The sequence below is a fragment of the Canis lupus genome, chromosome 24 (genome assembly GCF_048164855.1).
Source record: "Canis lupus baileyi chromosome 24, mCanLup2.hap1, whole genome shotgun sequence".
Taxonomy (NCBI): Eukaryota; Metazoa; Chordata; class Mammalia; order Carnivora; family Canidae; genus Canis; species Canis lupus.
Window position 1 is genome coordinate 45666597 of NC_132861.1, and position 20821 is coordinate 45687417.

At 37.9% G+C, this 20821-nt stretch overlaps 1 protein-coding gene across 10 annotated transcripts in view; it reads left to right on the plus strand.

Moving 5' to 3' along the window:
* DIS3L2 (DIS3 like 3'-5' exoribonuclease 2) overlaps positions 1-20821 on the plus strand; it is a 346723-nt gene that overhangs the window by 115958 nt on the left and 209944 nt on the right. For all 10 annotated transcript variants that reach the window (XR_012016729.1, XM_072796677.1, XM_072796673.1 and 7 more), the window contains one exon: positions 4968-5202. Coding sequence is in view for 9 of the 10 variants with exons in the window: in XM_072796677.1 (XP_072652778.1) it covers positions 4968-5202 (235 nt within the window). In the remaining variant the exon portion in view is untranslated. The remainder of the gene's footprint in view (positions 1-4967; positions 5203-20821) is intronic.

Here is a 20821-nt window from a genome sequence, read left to right on the forward strand (position 1 = left end):
CATGTGGAGATGTTGGATGCAGTGTGCCACCTCTGGTTCTTTGTTCACTCAAATGAGATTGAGTATACACTGTGTCAGGCCTAGCTTTACTCATTTCATGGAGTTTACAATTTATCAGATAAGATAGACTCTGAACAAGTTATTTCCTCATTCATTGCTGTATTCATTCATTTAACATACATTTGAGTGGCTACTAAATGCATTCTTGGCATATAACAGTGAATAAAACAGCTGCTGAGCTCATGAAACCTACATTCTAGTTGGGAGACAGAAATACATAAGTTTGTAATATATGGTCAGGTAGGGATAAATAAAGTGAAGAAAAATAAAGCAGAATAAGAACATAGAATAATGACAGCCAGGTGGGGCTGTTTCAGTTAATGTGATCAGGGAAGGCCTCTCTCTCTGAGAGAAGGGTATTTGGAATGAGACCTGAAGAAGATGAGGAGATCAAGTCCTAAGAATAGCTGGGCATAGAGTTTTCCAAATTGAGGGGAATAGCAATACAAGGACTTTAGGATTGAAGGTTTTAGTATTCTAGGAATAACAAGAAGATCTGAAGATTGGGTATAACTTGCGAAGGAAGAAGTTACAGAAAATGAGAATAGAACTATAATATGGGCCTGGTTTGACAAGGCCTTGTGGCATGGCGATGGAGTGGTGTTGGGAAGCCATTGGGAGAATGACATGGTCTGATTTATCTCTAAAAGATCACTCTAGCTGATTTGGTCCAAGGAGATAAAGGTTGCTTGTGCAGTCACAGTGCAAATGGCAAGAAGAAATATTTGAAGGAAAGGCCAGCGGGCTTTCTGATGGATTGGATATGGGGCATGAGAGGAAGATGTAGTTTGGTGCTGTCTGCTGAGAAAGCCGATGCTGAGAGAAGAGTGGGTTCTAGTGGAAAACAAGAGTTCTCTTGTTCAAGAGGCCAACTGACATCCAGACGAAGATGTAAAAGGAGGTAGTTGGATAGAAGTCTGGTATTCAGGGAATGATTGATGCCCGGTGTTTAATTTGGGGAGTTTTTTTTTTTTTTAATTTTTTTATTTATGATAGTCACACACAGAGAGAGAGAGAGAGAGAGAGAGGCAGAGACATAGGCAGAGGGAGAAGCAGGCTCCATGCACCGGGAGCCCGATGTGGGATTCGATCCCGGGTCTCCAGGATCGCACCCTGGGCTAAAGGCAGGCGCTAAACCGCTGCGCCACCCAGGGATCCCTAATTTGGGGAGTTAATAGGATATAGAGAGATTTAAAACCATGAGACTGAATGAAATCACCTGGGGAGTGAGGTCCTCTCCCTAGTGTTGTTTAACATGCTCCTCTCGGGATCCCTGGGTGGCGCAGCGGTTTAGCGCCTGCCTTTGGCCCGGGGTGCGATCCTGGAGACCTGGGATCGAATCCCACGTCAGGCTCCCGGTGTATGGAGCCTGCTTCTCCCTCTGCCTGTGTCTCTGCCTCTCTCGCTCTCTCTGTGTGTGACTATCATAAATAAATAAAAATTAAAAAAAAAAAATAACATGCTTCTCTCATCCTTTTTTTTTTTTTTTTCCTCCTCTCATCCTTGTTTCAAACTAGATTCACGTTCAATCTGGGGGAAAAGTACTTCATGGATGGTGTTGTGTCCTTACTGTTCTAGTCCTCGGGAAGCACCATGGTTCTTTCTCTTTTTAAGATATTTATGTTGATCAGCGGGTATAGGTATTGCCGCTCTGATCCATTTATTATAAAACTCCATCCCCATTAGGTTATGAATTAGTTGGTTTTAGCAACCACTAATGATCATTTCCTGAATCCATTATTTCAACAGAGATGGCAAAATGGTGATAGCAAAATTCTTTCCTTCCTTTTCAATTAGCGAAACTCTTCAGTAAAGATGAACTTTATCTCATCAACTGTTTGGTTAGCCCGAGGTACAATTTGTACAGGAAAGGTAGAGTAAATGCTTGGAATTTTCTAAGGATGACCAGAGAGAGCTTTTTTTCATGGTGATTCCTGAGTTTTTTCATAAGACCCTAGTAGCCTTTGATAGCTTTCTTGTTTTCCTGGTATGCTAAGATGTTTCAGGTTCCTCTTATCTATGCCGCACTCCAGCCTTGAATTAGCCATTTCTCTAAGGGTCCTGCAACCCTCACTCTTAACCAGTGTGTGGAGTAGTTTTAGGGTGTCTTTTGTATTGGGTGGTCTTACGGTGACCTTTTTTTTCTCAGAACATATTTCTGTTCTTGTGTGTACTGGTATAACAAAACAGAATGAACATACTTTTTAAATGCAACATATTAATTTATATAATTATTTTTATTTATATTTTTTAGAGAAGGAGTGGGGAGCAGCAGAGGGACAGGGAGAGATAGAATCTTAAGCAGGCTCCAGGCCCAGAGGCATGGGGCTTGATCTCATGACCCTGAGATCATGACCTGAGCTGAAATCAAGAGCCCGAAGCTTAACTGACTGAGCCACCCAGGTGCTCCAATTATATTTTGATTCCACAATTTTGAATGGCTTGGTTTATTCACCAAGTCCTGCTTCCTTACAACATTTTTTCATTTAGTAAGTCAAAAGTGAATTTAGTGCCAAAAATACTAATTCTGGAGTGTAACTAATCTAAGCCATGTAGATTATCATAAAGTCAGAACTGGGCTGGCTTAAAATGTGCTATACAATTAGGCTTGGCATAATCTGGTTATTGCTTTTCTCTGTTCTCCTCTTCCCAGTGACTTTTATTCAAACTTTTAATATGTGAGCCATAGCATAATTTTTAATAAGTAGCAGAATCATAATGATTCCAGAATTCTTATTATATTTTATGCATACATAAACATGCATATGGAGAAAGACTACTTTTCACTGTAGGATAGTTGAGCATTTAAATTTGATAGTGTCAGAATTTTGATTCCCCTTGTAAGATTTTCTGCATGGCATGTGGGAACCAAATCTTTTGTGAAACCATTAGTGGTATTACCTGTGAGTCTAATTGTCGAACAGCAGGCATTCTCCTTCAGCTCTGGTCCCACCTCTTCTCTCTCAGAAAAATTGTGTGTGGGAATGATGTAGAAAAAAACAACAGAGCAGTGATCCTGTCGGAGCCTCCATGCTTTAGACACACCTCCTGCCTGTGCTATGGGCTATTTTTTTTTTTATAAAGGTTTTACTTATTTATTTGAAAGAAACCACAGGCAGGGGGAGGGGCAGAGGGAGAGGGACAGGCAAACTGTCCACTGATTGAGGAGCCTGACTTAGGGCTCAATCCCAGGACCCTAAGGTCAAGACCTGATCCAAAGTCAGACACCTGACCAACTGAGCCACCCAGGCACCCCTGCTTTGGGCTATTCTGACAATGCCCAAGGTGTGTTCATTCTTTGAGGATGATCGGAGCAGATCTTCCTAAATGTTACTAAATTTGCCAGGCACATTTAAGGACATTGACTAGGTTTGCTGATTTGAGTGGTGTCGAATTATTTTCCTTCTCTAACTTGTCAGTGAAATCTCTGTTTTTGAATGATCTCCTCTGGGTCAGGTATGAAAACCAAACTTCTGTAACTAGGCAGAAGTATACAGAAGAGAGCTGGGTTTTATGATTGTATATTAATTAAAAGACCTACTGTGGCTTCCCTCTTGTGCTCTCATGCAGGAAGGGGCCTGAGGAAATCTTTCTGGAGATTTCTGGCCTAGACCATTGAAATTTCTTTCTTACTATCAAAGAAAAGGAAACTTCAAACTTCTCATAATGAGATAATGGACAAATGAATGAGTGATAAAAGAATGAAAAAATGAATGAATGAATGAATGTGACAAGATTCAAAACATGGCAAGAGCTGAAAGAAAATTTCACAAAAATTATTCTGAAATTGGAAATCAAGTTTTCAAAAAATTTTATTAAATGTTATTAACTTTACTCTGAAAAATTAACTGTTTACAAGTTTTTCTATTACCACATTTTCATGAAGTCACTTTTTTAAAAACTTGGGAATATATTCCTAGAATCTTTAGAATACCTTTTTAATATTTTACTTTGATTTTCTGGGTGACTATAATATTCATTGTCTGGGGTTGGTTATGTTTATTGGAATCTGTGACATGAAAATGTTTTGGAAAAGATTTCTTTCGGTAGCTTTTTCTGCCTTGTTTCAGATAAAGATCCCTTATTAAAGGATCCTTGTGTGGTCTAATTTTAATGGTAATCTGGCTTGTTGAAGGCGGGCATCTATTTCGAAACTTCAGGGTTCAACTCAGAAAAATATTAGACCTATAAAGTATTAACACATAGAGAAACTGCTACAGAAATCCACAGAAATCAAATGCCATAGAAATGAGAATACTGACATTTGACTGTTATGTGACAAACTCATTAAGTCCATTAGTGTCTAGACTCTTCTGTTTGAAAATATTTGTCAAATTATGTAATGCTTCATTCTTAGTGCTAGTATAAATATCCATCAATTGTATGCTTTCTATACTGATTTCAAGCCTCAAAATGGAGAATTAAGGGCTTTTATTCTTTCTGAGAACATTTATAAACTCTTATTTACACTTTTTTTTCTGTTTCATCATATTCTGTGGTTTCATTTGGAGTGCAGTAACATACTATGCTGAGTTCTTTTATCTGAACATATTCACTGATCCGTGTGATGTACCCTTATGAAGCAGCTTAGTACTTGTGGTATTCAGGTCCTCTGGGGGAAAGTGGATGAAAATGCACATCAGAAAAATGGGGAGTAGATATGTCATTCATCCTGGGCATCTTGAGGAGCTGAGGGCCACCCTGGCACTGTTGGATTGATCATCTCCATAAAGTAGCCTATGCACCTGGAGAATAAATATTCTTTTTCAAGCTACATGGTGAGTGACCATTGCTGTGAGCTTCTGAATGTGCATTTTTCCCTTAGGAAAGAAAAACAAAAAAAGAAAAATCTGTTATTTCCTGTTCTCCCCTCCAGTGATTTAGCAGAACTTTTCTATTTTCTTCAGGTAATTAAACCAGAGAGCAGTGACAAAGAAACAGAAGGTGCCTATGAATTAGATCTCCCTGAGGAGCTCTGTGGAAGCCATCTCCCGCAGCAGTCCATGAAAGGCTATAATGACAGTCCTGATGTCATTATAGAGGCTCAGTTTGATGACAGTGACTCAGAAGATGGACATAGCAGCACACAGAATGTTCTGGTTGATGGTGTCAAGAAACTCTCAGTTTGTGTTCATGACAAAGGTGAGTACTGGATTGCTGTCTGACATTTTATTTTACTAACCTGATTATTTTAGGATTGGGATTCTTTCCTACAGACCTAATTGCACAGTGCAGTTGGGACCTTCCCAATTTCTAATAATGGCAGCTATTAGAAAAGGGGGACCTTTGACCACTTCCGGCTGCTGGCTGTGAGGAGGGACTGGAGATACTGCTTTTGGCTCCTGTGGCCAGTGGGTACTGTTGTCCTTCCCTAATAGGTCTTTTTTTTTTCTTCCCTAATAGGTCTTAAGTTATGTTGATAGCTAACCTTGAAGTTTTCTGTGATGAGCCCCATCCACCCCTATAGCTGATAGGAACAGAATTAAACTGATCTTTCAAATCCGAAAAAGCACTTCATTTTACCCTGAATTTTGCTTTAATTCAGTACATTTTAAAAGTGTTTTCATCATTGGTGGTAGGAATGGGTCACCTTAAATTTGATAAGTAGATTATCTTTACAAAGTATTTTGATTCTAAACCTTGAAAAAAAAATCCAGTATTGCTGTCTCTGATTAAATTTTAAGCCATGTGTCTTCTGGATGCAGAAGAAAGCAGGTGCGAACACATAGACAAGGAGCTATGACCAAGGGCCCTAGCTGACCACACTCAGGGAAACTAAAGGGAGAGTAGTAGTGAAAATTGGAATATTTTAGTGTATAGATTGCTAAGAAGTTTTAAGTGCAGGGAGTATATTTTCTAGCCAAGTTGAGTTTTCTCTATACTCTGACAGGGAAACAATTGACCTAGCAAGACCAATTATATTATGAGCTTTTTTTAATCAGGAAGAAGTTTCTGGCACTGTGCCCTTGAAAGGTTAGAAGAAATGCCAGATTACTAAAAGAGGATGTTCTGTGGACACACTGTGATAGGGACTGGTGGGCATGCCTCATTGGCATTCTGAAGTAAGCTGGAGGTGATTTCAGGAAGTGACTACATAAGGATCACCCTGTTTCTTCACTGCTGATGAAGTAGTGACCTGGGGTGGCGAGTATTTTCTGAAAACATGTCACTTTTTGATGCCAGCTACTACTAATTCAGAAGGACTTACCAAATGTGAAATTCTCTTTGAATGAAGAAACTACTGCTTCGTCAGTGGCCCACTGGGTATGCTGACCTGAGGCACCCAGGTTCCTTTTGTTTTGTGGTCTGCTTAGTTAAATAGTGATTTCACTGTTCAGGCCTGGGCAATTTCAGTTGGATGTTATTCCTTGAAATTTCATTCTTCTGATGTATTCTCTTTCTTCTTTAAAAATAGTTGGGTACATTCTTGGGATCCCTAGGTGGCGCAGCGGTTTGGCGCCTGCCTTTGGCCCAGGGCGCGATCCTGGAGACCCAGGATTGAATCCCACATCGGGCTCCCGGCGCATGGAGCCTGCTTCTTCCTCTGCCTATGTCTGTGCTCCCCTCTCTCTCTCTGTGTGACTATCATAAGTTTAAAAAAAAAAAAAAAAGTTGGGTACTGTGGCCCTCTTCTGAGAGTGCATTTATATTTTCATGGCATCAGTATTGTGAGTCATACCTTCTCTGTGAGAAGAGAGGGAAATAACCAAGACCCTATATAGCCAAATCCTCCATCAACAAGATCACCAAGGGAGAGAGATACTTGCACGACAAAGTCAGGCAAAGGAGTGCTTTAAAACTTATTTAGTATTTGGCCCAAAACTACTTCCTGGAGACCTAGCTTTGGTGTTTGAACTTGGCCAGACCTCAGGAGCCTCTCTGAGCCCCCTTAGGCTCCACAGTTGAAGGGATAAGATTCCCTGATTTCTTGTTAGTGGTTGGTACCAATACAAGGTCAAGGAAATATTGATGGATGGGAGTGATGACAGAATTGATACCAGAGTGGATACTAATAATCTACTTTTCTCTTTGTTTGGGAAATTCTGATGCCAGACCTGTTTTTGATTTGTCCTCTGTTATAATTCTCCTCCTTCTCTCTTACCAGTAAATATCATTGAGTCCTTTACATGTCCAGTGTATGCATGTTTTTTCCTTACTCTTTTTATGGTCTTCCAGCCTTACTGTTGTTTATATTCCTTCCTTACTAGGACTGACAGAGGGAACAGCCTTAATCCTTCCCTCAGTATGTGGTACAAATTTCTCTTCCCTGTTAGCCTTTAAATAGAGAGTTTGTGAAACCACATTGCTGTTTCTCATTTCTTGCCCTCTTGATATTTAGGAAAATTGCAATTTGCTCTTTTAAAAATCATGATGTTTTTAGGATATTTCAATCCACTTCTCTTCTCCGGGTGATATAAAATCTGGTTACAGTTAGGATGTTGGTACTTTTGCACCATTTAAGGTTTTAAAATTTGTTATTGAAACAAACCATAACCTTAAGAATATCGTAAACTTTTCCTAAGACTTCTAGAAAGGTTCTTTGCTGTGTGTCATCATTGCAAATGGTTATTAATCCTTGTTCACACCCGTGTTCCAAAGTGTTTATTTATTTATTTTTGTTTTAATATCATGTTTTACCTAAAGCAAATGTTACCTATTGCACATGTACACATTGTATATCCGTGTTTGCCCGGGAAACATTCCTGTCTCTTCCATAGCTACATTTCTCTGGTAAGTGACGAATCACCCCAGGATCTGCATCCTGTGCCTATTGTTGCATGAAAAGTTTCTCTGGGTACCTCAGTCCGACCCAGTAGTTTCTTCTAGGAATACAGTGTGGATCTGTATCATCCTCAGCCCCTAGGAGAGAATGGGCCAAAGACTGGTCCCCTCTTGTAGGTCTAGTCCCATAGGTTTCCAAGGCTAAGCTTTTACCACAGTCCAGGCAGCAGTGTCATTGTCAACACAGAAATCTGCCAACTGGGTGGAGCCTGGGGACAACCCAAATAAATTTTCTCTGGTATCAGATATTTGGGTAATAGTTGCCTGGTTAGCAAACTCCGAAGGAGAAAAATCACGATGGCCAAGTGGTGCTATATGTAGCTCTGCCTCTTTCATCGTCAGGAATTTTAAGAGCAGTCTTGTCCCAGCTGGGTCTGCCAGAGATCTTGTTCAGTTTTCTGGTCTGGAGACAGGCCTCCACCAGTACCCTGATAATGTGGAGTCGCTGATCCTTTCATTTCTCCCTTCTATCTCCTGGCCACCTCCACCTCTTTTCTGAAGGAAGAATCTGCATGGAATCCTTGATCTCATCTGAGATTTGAATCTAATTGCTTCTTCTAGGGCCTGCCCAGGTCAGCCTCAGAGTCAGGATGAGACTTTTTTTCTCACTTAAGGTCAGTCTCCTTCTCTGACAGGCCTGCCCATTGCCTGTGTTTCAGTTCTTTTCCCTTGGATGAAAAGTACCTGTATTTCCCTTTGGCTAAGAAAAGCAGACCTGTATGATTATTCTCTTGGTATTCTTCTAGGTTATTTAAATCCCAAGAACTCTTTCTCCTAACCATTCTTTCTGAACTAAATATCTTCTGTTTCCAGATTTCTGCGATCATATCTTCCCTAAATGATGATCAGTACACCTAGAAGACAGTTATGTTTGTTTCAGAAATTATATTAAACATTAGATATATAGTAATTTTCTATCAACCACAGTTTTCGGACAGTGTTTTGAAATCTCATTTTCAAAAATGCAAAGCTGAGGCGTCTGGGTGGCATAGTGGTTGAGCGTCTGCCTTTGGCTCAGGTCGTGATCCTGGGGTCCTGGCATCGAGTCCCACATCAGGCTCCCTGCAGGGACCCTACTTCTCCTTGCTCAAGGTGTCAGTAAGAAACATCTTCAATGAAGCCTTTAAATATTTTTTGCAAAAATTATTGTTTTATGAATGTACTAAAAAAAGTCAAACAGTTTTGCCTTTTGCTTAACTTATAATGTGTATTCTTTTTTGATTGAGATTATTTTCTTATTCTGGTTTCTCTCTAAATCTATTTGTGGTGTTGAACCATCCTAAGAATTCAAGGATAGCCTTGCATTATCCTAGGATGAATCTCAAGTATAGCCTTTTTTTTTTTTTTTAAAGATTTATTTATTCGTTTTAGGGAGAGCGAGAGAGCAAGAGAGTGCATGAGTAGGAAGAGGGCCAGAGGGAGAGAGAATCTCAAGCAGGCACTGTGCTCACAGGGAGCCTTATGTGGGACTCAATACATAAGTTCTGTTCCAGTTCTCTCTTTTCGTGCAAGTTTGGCATAATTTAATAGGAATTTATCCATTCAAATTTATTAGCCTATAGATAATCCTGATACTCTTTAATATTTTTTTAATTACTTAAGAAATCTTTTGTCTGTACTTTAGCCTCTCATTTCATCCTATATTTTGATTATTTGAATCTTCTCCCTTTTTTCTTGGTAGCTCTTGCTTGTCAAAGATCTATCTTAATCTCTTCAGGGAACGTGTGTTTTGGTTGTGTTTTTTTTTTTTCTCTGTTTATTGTTGGTGATGTTCTGTATATCATTGATACTTGATTCCTTATTTTAAGGGTTTGCTTTTTTGCCCCTTTCCCAACTTCTTGAATACTTAGCTTATTACTTTTAGTCTTTCTTGTTTTCTTTAAAATGTTTTCAAAGCTGTATATTTCCCCCCAAATACTTCTTTAGCTGTAGTCCATAGATTTTGAGGTAAAGTATTTTTATTATTAGTTGTAAGTGTTTAATTTCCTTTGTGATTTCTTCTGTAACTAAATTATGGTTTGGTATATTTTGAAGTTCTATTGTTAGGTGCATATATGTGTTTATTAGAATATACCTAGATATATTTTTGTATACATGTATACACATATTGTATTTATGCATAATAATCACTGATACTTACTGAGCATTTACTGTGTGGTAGGGCCTAAGTACAGCTGACCCTTGAACAACAAATGGGGGTTGGGGCATTCAACTCCCTTGTAGTAAAAAATCCACATACAACTTTTGACTCCCTCAAAACTCAACTATCAATAGCCTGTTGTTGAGGTGCCTGGGTGGCACAGTCAGTTAAGGGTCTGACCCTTGGTTTCAGCTCAGGTCATGATTTCACGGTTGTGGGATCGAGCCCTGCGTCAGGCTCCATGCTCAGCACAAAGTCTGCTGGAGATTCTCTCTCCCTCTACCTTTGCCCCTCCCACTTGTGCTCTCTGTCTTTAAAATAAAGGAATAAATCTTAAAGAAAAAAAACCCCACAATTATTACTGATAGCCTACTGTTGACTGGAAGCTTTACTGATAACATAAGCAGTTAATACATCTTTTGTATGTTGTATATATTATATACTCTAAAATAAAGCTAGAGAAAAGAAAATGTTAATGAGAAAATCATGAAGAAGAGGAAATACATTTACATTACTATACTGTATTTATTGAAAAAATCCACATGTAAGTGGACCTAAGCAGTTCAGACTCAAAGATCTATCTTAATCTTTTCAGGGAACGTGTGTTTTGGTTGTGTTTTTTTTTTTTTTTCTCTGTTTATTGTTGATGTGTTCTGTACACAATTGGTACTAGATTTCTTATTTTGAGGGTTTGCTTTTTTGTCACTTTTCCAACTTCTTGAATTGAATACTTAGCTTAATCCTCATTATGTTTAGTTATTTAATTCTTACAAAATATCTAGTATCTACTTCAGGAATATTAGTAATATTTATCTCAGAGTTACTTTTAGCTTTTTATTTCCAAAGCACAGAAATGATACACAGTTGGTAAATACACTTTAAAAGAATCCCATGATAGCTTTTTAAAAATATCTATGCCTGGATACCACCCCAGACATTCTGATTCTAGTTGATCTGGTATTTTTAAAAAGCTCTCCAGAGATCCAAGGATTCTACTATGTAGCCAGAATTGAATAGTTCTAGACTTGTCTTCTTAACCATTATGTTATATATCTCTCCTCATACCTACCAACACACATTGTAGAGGTTAAGCATTTCATGGTGGTTCAACTCTCAGTGTATAATTTGATTTGATCAAGAATCATCAGTAGGTATTAAAGCCATTGGGTGAAAGGCTGTTGGAGACTAAGATATTTACATGAACTCAAGGTATCTTGCACAGTTGACTTACTACTTAATTACACTGGGCAAAACGTCCCTTTATAGTAGACAGACTTGGTGGTCACTACTTGAACCAGGTGGTGAGGCTTCACATCACCAATAGTGTAATGACTTGAGATTTTGTGCCTTCTGATGGGATGTATTGTCACAATATCATCTGTGAAATATTCATGTCAAAAATGTTTCACTGGAATGAACAAAGCTTCTGGCCCTGTATATCAGAAATATAGGGGACCATGAAACAGGTTAAATGACACCATGGGAAAAATAGTAAGATAAATTCAATATGTGGAACAATCTGTATGATAACTAGCCTGAACCCTTCAAAAAAGTTAATGTTGTGAAGAAAAAACAAGGGGAACTCTCTTAGAAGAGGGACCAAATGAAACATAACCAAAAATAATGTGTGAATGTTGATAGATCCTGTCTTAGAGGAATAATATAATAACAGTTGGGGAAATTTATTTATTTATTTATTATTTATTTATTTAAAATATTTAAAATATTTATTTATTTTGGAGAGAGAGTAAGCCTGAGAAGGAGAGGCAGAGAGAGAGAATCTCAGGCCGCTCAGCCATGCTGAGCTTGGAGCCTGATGTGGTGCTCAGTCCCATGACCCTGAGATCACAACCTGAGCTGAAACCAGGAATTGGATGCTTAACCGACTGCTCCACCTAGGCACCGCAAAATTGGGGAAATTTAAATTTAGACTATAAATTAGATGACATTTTGGAATTACTGTTAATTTTCTTATGTATAGTAATGATATTGAAGATATATAAGAGAATATCCTTACTCTTAGGGAATTACTGGTTGAAGTGCTTTGGGTAAAGTATCTTGGTGTCTTTCACTTTTAAATGGGTCAGAAAAACAAAACAAAACTCTGTGCACATGTATGCATCGCTTGGGGGAGAAAGCAGATATTGAGCAAATTGTTAACAGTGACTTAATGGGTATTTTTAATATTACTCTCTCAACTTTTTAGCAGATTTAAAAATCTGTTTTAAAAAATGGGCAAAAATTACCCATGCAATATTGAAAGAGAAGAATTATCATGTTCTATAGCCCAAGTGTGTAGTTGAAGAGCTAGTGTTGGTCTTCCTTTGGCTTTGACTCTACAGTATTCTAGAGCATGAAGTAATTACTGCTCATTTTTAAAAACTAACATAGTTAGATCTGTTTTCAGTTGGGTATTTTTCCTACCAATTAATTTTATTTAAAGAATTACAATTTTATTTCCCATTAAAAATACCAGTGTATTGCTCAAGGTGTCAGTAAGAAACCTCTTCAATGAAGCTTTTAAATATTTTTGCAAAAATTACTGTTTTTATGAATGTAGTAAAAAAGTAAAACAGAATGAGACCATACCATACTAGCATATAATTTTTAAAAAGAATGTAAAAATCTTCTTGTTCTAGTCTTTGTTCTACATAGTATATGCTTGCATTGAAAACCCAAAATTTGTAACATAAGTTTTTATTTTTATAAAACAAAGTTAATTTTTCCCATTATGATCTGTAAAATTTGGTTCCCACTTGATATTAAATTTACTTGGGGCACCTGGCTGGCTCAGTCAGTTAAGCTTCTGATTTCGGCTCAGGTCATCATCTCAAGGTCCTGGGATCGAGTCCCTTGTCAGGCTCCCTGCTCACCAGGGAATCTGCTTCCCTCTCCCTCTGCCCTTTTTCCCTGTCATCCTTTCTTTCTCTCTCAAATGAATAAATAAAATTTAAAAAAGGTTTTAAAAATAAAGTAAATTTATGAGCCTTTTTCTTGTATAACTTATCTTCAGAATATTTCGTACTCTGTCTCTTTGGCCTGGCATGGAGCAGGTGTTCAATTAGTGGTAGCCTGGGACAGTGGAAAGCGCAGTGGACTTGGGAGTAAGATGAGCAAGGTTGGAGTCTCCACTCTACTTCTGAAATAAGGGAGTTGGGCAAAATTATGCCAGAAGTTCCGTCTAGCTAAAAAGTTCTATGATGAAATATATTTTTGATAATATTACGGATTTAGTCAGAGAGGTTGTAATGAGTCATGGACAGGAATGGTTTTGGAGGTTCTTCCATTGGAGGCTGCTCTGTCTCAAAACCGTCACAGCCTTTGCCACTTACCTTTACCACTTGTTTATTCATCTACTCAGCATTTATGGAGTGATTATGATGCCCCCGATGCTCTGCTGAGCTCAGGCATGACAAAGGTGAAAGGAGGGTGCGTGTATGCACTCCTCAGTCTAAAATATTTTCACCAAGAGCCTGCCAAGTGCCGGGCATCTTCAGTATCCCTCTGTCCTTAGTGCCTGTGGAGCTCTTTAGGAGGCACCTCCCTGCCTACTGCTCCTCTTCCTCTACCCCTTCTTTTTCATACAACTGACCCCAGAGCTGCTTTGTTTGGCTGTGAGAAGGTTAATGCTGATTACAGTAATTTATATGAATTACTTGCCTTACGGTACAGCAAGCCTGTGCTATTGTCTGTGTATCAGATAATTTCTGTTTTGAGTTTTCATTAAAGTATTTGTATGCATCTCTGCTATATTGCTCACTGAGCACAGAAGCTCTAGAATCTCTAGGCTACTGCCTTGTTCTCATCGTGTACTGTCCTTTGGAGTATGTGAGCTACAGAAAGAAAATGTTCGATCAACCCCCCACATCCTACAAGTCTACTCTTTACCATAGACTTTCTGTGCTTTAGCAAGTGTGATGTGAGAGAAACACTACAGAGCATAAAACACATGATTGCAGCCTATTTAGAAGATTTTGTGGTTCATCCTTACTGTGGACATGAAATTGGGTGCTTTTCAGCTTCTATTTTGTGATGTGTAATGTTTTTGAACTTTAAAGCAACCCTTTTTCCTTTATTAGCAACTTATTTTCTTTTCCTGTATGAGTGATATCACCAAGAATATTAAACATTCTTGTGGAAATTCAAACAAATTATCATTGTAAATTGTACAGAAGCAAATTACCTTATGTAAAACCAGTGATTCTTAAGTTATTTGGTCTCAGGACTCCTCTACACTCATAAAAATTATTGAAGGCTCCAGAGGCGCCTGGGTGACACAGTCGGTTAAACTTCTGCCTTAGGCTGAGGTCATGATCCCAGGGTCTTGGGATTGGGCCCAGCTTCATTGGGCTCCCTGCTCAGTGGGGATTCTGCTCCTTCTTCTCCTTCTCCCTCTGCTATCCCCCCTCCCCTGCTTGTGCTCTTATCCAAGTGTGCACGCTCTCTGGCTCTCACTCTTTCTATTCAATCAATCAATCAATCATTCAATCAAATATCAAAAAAAATTATAGAAGACTCCAAGTGCTTTTGTGCATTTGGCTTATATATATGAACATTTCTGTATTTAAAATTAAAACTAAGAAAACTTGAAAATATTATTGCAAAATAAGTGACTTATTTCCAGTTGTGTTTCTGTGTACATTTAAGGAAAATTTCAAATTTCAAAATGATCTATTGGGTATTAATGAGGTTATAATATATATAATCACAGTCAAAATACTGAGAAAAAAAGTAGAATTAACCTCTAAACTGTACTTGTTTTTATTTTAAATCTTAGAAAATTCTAGAAAACACAACGTATAAGCACACATTCAATTAGAGCAGGGATTAGCAAAGGTATTCTGTGGAGGGCCATGCAGTAATTTTCAGTATTGTGGGCCACACACAGAGGCACAACATGAATGGACATGGTAGATTTGGCCTGCTGGCCAGCTTAGTTTGCAGATCCCTACTTTACATTCATTAGAGAATGAGAGTGAAAAGAACAAATAATGTCCTAGAATTATTTTGAGAAGAGTCTTGACCTTATGGTACCTCTGATAGGGTCTTGAACCACACTTGGAGAACCACTGGTTTAAACTGTTGGAATTGATAGTTGCTGAGCAGGACTTTAGTGTGTTTTAATTATTTTTTACTGCTAGGAAATTCAACAGTTTCCTTGCTTTAAGTAGCTATTAGGATATTTTTTCCCTTTTTTGGTCCTGTGAGGTGCTAATTATAAATAATTCAGGCTAAAATCTACCACCTCAACCTTTTTCTCAGCTGTGGGATGTTTTTGGGGGAACAGTTTGTGCCTTGTTTTGCTATTTTGAGTGTCACCAGGTCTTTGTACATCGTAATTTATCCAGCCTTTTCATATTGCGAATTATAGAATCTTAGATGCTCCTAATATGCCTAATAGTTTATGTATAGCATTATCTTGCACATTTCTTAATAGAAAAAGCTTGAGTACTTTGTGTTATTTGGTGTTGAAAAGAAATTTTTTCTAGCATTTTCCTCCAGGTAATTATTGGTATATTAAAAAACCCTTTTGAGTTTGTTTTAGATTATTTTTTGACTAGAAACCTTAATGAGTGCTCTTACTATTTTTAATAATTTTTAGTTGGTTGTTTAGTTGATTTTGTAGCTATACTTTATACTTTAGTTTTATCTGCAAATAATAATTTGCACCTTCCTTTCTAATTTTATGCTTCTTATTTATTACCTAATTTCACTGGCCATTGCTTTTAGAACTGTATTACATAATAGTGGTGATTGCCTTCTTCTGGATTTTAATGGAAATGCTTTCAGTATTAAACCCTCAAGCACAGTGCTGGTTGCTGGCTTGAGACCAAGTTAACCAAGTATCCTCTTTCTTTTTTTACTGAAAGTTTCTATTGGAGATGGATATTGACTTTTTCTTTTTCAAGTGCCTTTTGAACTTCTTTCAGGATAGTTTTTCCCTTTGGCTTATTTACATGGCCACATAAAACACTGAATAATTCTTGCATCCCTCATATGGCCATGCTCCTCATTTGGTCATGGTATATAACATGTTTTAACATGTGATTCAATTCTGTTTGGTAATAATTTATTTATGGGTTTTGGATTTTTGTGCAAAATGTGAGATTGGTCAGTGGTTTCTCTTTATTGTGCTGTTTTTGTGATTTTGGTATTAGGCTCTACTAACTTGGTAGGAAGAATTGGGGAGCCTTTTTCTTGGTGCTTTGGAGCAGTTAAGACATTGAGAATGATCAAATTTTCTCAATGATTGAAGCATTTAAAGAGCTCATCCTTGAAACATGGGCTAGGGTTTTTTAGTCAGCAAATTTCTCCAGCTCTAATGATCATTGATTTCTGTAGGGATTTTTTCCTCTTCTTGCATTGATTTTGATAATTTGTGTTTTCCAGTAAAATCATATATTTTAACCACATATTCTGATATATTGGGATAGAGTTGTATAAAATCTTTTCAGGTGTTTAATTTTATCTGCATCTATTACCATAACCTCTTTCAATTATCCCCTCATTTTGAAATTTCACTAGCTAGTGTCCTATCTAATTTTTTAAAAAAGATTTTATTTATTCATGAGAGCCACAGAGAGAGAGAGGCAGAGACATAGGCAGAGGGAGAAGCAGGCCCCATGAGGGAACCTGATGTGAGACTCAATCCCGGGACCCCAGGATCACACCCTGGGCCGAAGGCAGGCGCCAAACTGCTGAGCCACCCAGGCGTCTTGTCCTGTGTAATTTTTAATAGAAATTTATTTTTACTGTTTTTATTTATTTTAACTAATTTCTACTTTCATCCTTTATTTCTAAGAACTTTCTTTTAGACATGTTACATCTGAGGTGATCTAACGTGTAGTTGGACGTGCAAGTTGAAGTTCATATGGAAGCTTGGGCTGGAAATGTAATTTAAAGAGTCATTGACATCTAGTTTCTTGAAGAACTCCTCTAAGACTTTTTTAAAAGAAACTGGCACAGGAGTGAGGCCTTCCCATTCTCTTCTAATTTTGGATTCCCCTCCTTGAAAGCAATAAATATTGTTTATCAAACTGTCCCCTGCCCTAGAATCTCTAATAAACAGAAGCTCCTGTGTGTTAAAAAAAAAAAAATTGTGTGTTCGTGTGGTAAAATACATATGGCATAAAATGTGCTATATTAACCATTTTTAAGTATACAATTCAGTTGCATTAATTACATTTGTTTGATTTTGTGTAACCATTGCTACTGTCTATCCCAAAACTTTTTCATCATGCTAAAGAGAACTTGAGAACTATTGAGTTATAACTTTTCATTTCACCAACCCCAGCCCCTGATAACCACTGTTATACTTCCTCTCTATAAATTTGTCTATTCTAGGTATTTCATAAATCATACAATATTTCTCCTTTGTGTCTATCTTATTTTATTCAGCACGTTTTTACGTTCTTTTGTGTTGTAGTCTGTATCAGCATGTCATTCCTTTTTATGCCTGAATAATATTTCATTATGTGTGTACCACATTTTGTTCATCCACAGACACTTGAGTTGTTTCCACTTTTTGACATTGAATAGTGAATAAAGCTGAAATGAACATTGGTGCATAAGTATCTGTATCCCTGTTTTTAATTCATTTGGACATATACCTAGGAGTAGAATTGCTAGGTCATGTGGTAATTCTCTGTTTAGCTGTTCAAGGAATGTGGGGTTTTTGAAAGGATTTTTTTTGTTATGAAATACATGGTTACTAGAAGGGTTAATAAAAGCAGAAAATCATAAAAAAATAGAAAATCATGATGAATTATGGGAAATCTTGAAGTAATAATTACATCTGTTCTTTACTGAAATATAACTGGAGCTTGCCCAATTCTTTCATAGGCTGGTCCTTTTTACTTCCTCCTCTTCCCATTTTGTATCCTGGAATCATTTCTACCTATGTGCCTGGTTTCTCTTTGACACCTCACCAGGCCTAGAAGGCATGGATTTCAGAACATTATAAGTAATTTATTTTATAGACTATACTCTACCCCAATGTATCCCTTACAGTACCTCGAATAGACATGCCTGTCAGCATTCTTGCCCTTTTAACACAAAATTATTGCAATAGAAATTTAAATAAAAGGAAACAATCTATAATAAACCTTGTTCATATTTTTATCTGAAAATAGGAGTTTCCATAACTCTTACATGTCAGTGATTATGTTGTCTGCCCTTCTCCTCAGTGGAGATGAGTGAAGACTTGAAGGTCCCTGGAATCACCTTCCCACGGCTCTTCCAGCACCCTTTTCAGTATGGTGCTCCTGATTCTCTTGCTTGCTGTCCACTTCTAGCTTTATACCAGGCTCCCTGGATTATTATCTACTTTTCTTTGGCTTACTGGTAATGAAAAGGAAAAGCCAACAACTTTTTGCAGTAGTATCATTTTCTCTTTATTTCTTGTCCCTTGCTCTTCCTTGGAATCTTTCTTCCCAGTCCATCCACTCATCCCTTTCTCTGGTACTTTTCAGGGTGGGCCACTTCATGCTAGTGACAAGGGCTGGGTTTGTTTATAGTCACATTGCTATAGCAGCTGTAGAATTCTGGACCTGTGTGGGGCCTACAAGATCATGTGCTCTTCTTGACATGTGATAGTCTATCCCTAGGGTCTTTCAGTGGAGCACTTCAGATTATTTATAAATATTTCATAGCACTGAATTAAAATAGTAAATTTGCTTTCAGTAAGATTGTGAGGTCAACTTCACTTGTGATACCAATTATACCAGCCCACTATGGTAACATTGACTTTTCTCACTGATCAGAAGCAAGCTCTAATTAACAGTTATATGTTTTTAATTTAAAAAACCCCAACAACAGAATAGCAAATTAATTTCTAATGCAGTTAAGTTACTAAAAATACTTCTGAGTATGAGATAGTGGGCAAAAATTAATTTTTAAAAATGTGCTATAAAAAATCTGTGATTAAAAGATTAGAAACAACTGATCTAGTTCATTCCTTTTGTTTTACAGACGAGGAAACTGAGGCTCAGAGAAGTTACTTGGCTTGTCCAGTGTCCCACAGGAAGTTAGTGAGTTCATAAAAGAAAAATACCTTGTACTTACAATAACAACAGACAATTTTGACATATGGATCATATTATTTAAAGAGCAAATAATACCAGATCAATTGAATTTCTTCCTATAAGAATATGTTGGGCATTGTTTATTGCCCACCTAATGTCTATTTCCCTTTTTCCTTTTCCCATATGTGCCCAGATTTTCATCTATTCCTTCCCCAGATTTCTTGTACTTTGGGTGAAGTTGACCCCAGCTGCCAAGCTGAGTCTTGATTGCCTTATACCAGTTGCTTGATGTGCTTGCTTACCATAAGCCAATTGAACTTTCTGCAGAATTGGAAATGTTCTAATCCATGCTGTCCAATACTGCAGGCACTAGCCACAGTTGTTGTTGGGCATTTGACTTGTGGCTAGTGTCAGACTGAGAAACTGAGTTTTTAATTGTATTTGATTTTGATTAATTTTATTTTATTTTATTATTATTTTTTAAATTAATTTTATTTCAAATAGCTACGTATTATTCGTGGCTACTGTATTAGACATTGTAGCTTCATACCATTTCCTCTTCCCAAAGACACATGACCTAAGCATTCTAATCATGGTGACTCCTGCTTGGAGTTCTGCAGATGTAAGTAGTTTCCTGATGGATATCAACAGGAAATATTTATTCCTAATTGTCCTGGCAGCTATTCTATGACTGCTATTGAGTGCTGTGAATAGAAGAATGGAGAACTAGAAAAAAATCTGGGCCCCTACAACTATCAGTGGGCCCTAGACCAACTGACCCTGAAGCCTGCCTTAACTCTGGACTTCCAAGTGTATGAGCCATTGAGTTACCTTTGATATTAATATAAACTGGTTTGTGTTGAATGTTTTGTCATTTCAACCAAGAGTATCCAAGCAAATACAGAGGGTATTACATGCCAGGGGTTATGCTATTTGCTGGAAGAGAAAGATGATCAAAAAGTAACATCTAGATGCTTGTCCTTAAGATGAAATTAGTCTGTAAGAGGAATTTCAGAAACAGATAGGTGTTCTGGGTCTTGCTTACTTAACTCCCTTAGGTGGGAATTGCCTTTCCTAAAGTGGGAAATAGTTTGCCCCTGTGCTCAGGACTTTGACTAAACCATGAGTGGACTCCTGACCCAAGGATCTTCAACACATTGACTGGCCAGTCACCAGTTAGATTTTGTTTTTCTTCACAGCTTGAGGACCCTGGAGCTAAAATGTGACATAGAATGATGGATAGAAACACTAGGGAACAGAGGCTGCTGGTGACCACAGGCAGTGCACATAGAGAAGAGGAACAGATTTGCAGAGAGAGGGAAGGGCCATTCAGAGAGGAAAGGGCAGAAGGTGAAAGGAGGAGGGAGGAAGAGGGGGAAAAAAAAAACCAGTTTATTCTCTGAGCCTTGAAGGATGAGTAGGGTTTGCCAGGTGAAGAAGAGTAAAAACTATCCTTGGTATGAACAGGGACATAGGTGGAGTAGTATCTTCAGTGCAAATACATCCATTTACAGTGGATACCTGATGTGGAGTCTGGAGAGGAGGCTGAAAAAAGAGGCTCTGGTGGAGTTTTGCCCAGTTACCTGTGGCTGCTAAGAGATTGAGGAAGTGTGAGTCATTCAGGGTTGTTAAAGAAAGGAGACTGTCAGGAAGGAAGAGGTGGGAAATAGGGGCATGGCATGGGACCAGTTAGGAATAGAGACACTTGGAGACCTGACTGAGCAATGGCAGCTGGAATGCAGAAGAAGAGATAGGTTACCGTGATATTTCAGAACTAGAATTGGCAGAGTTAGATGGCAGATCAAATATGGGACTT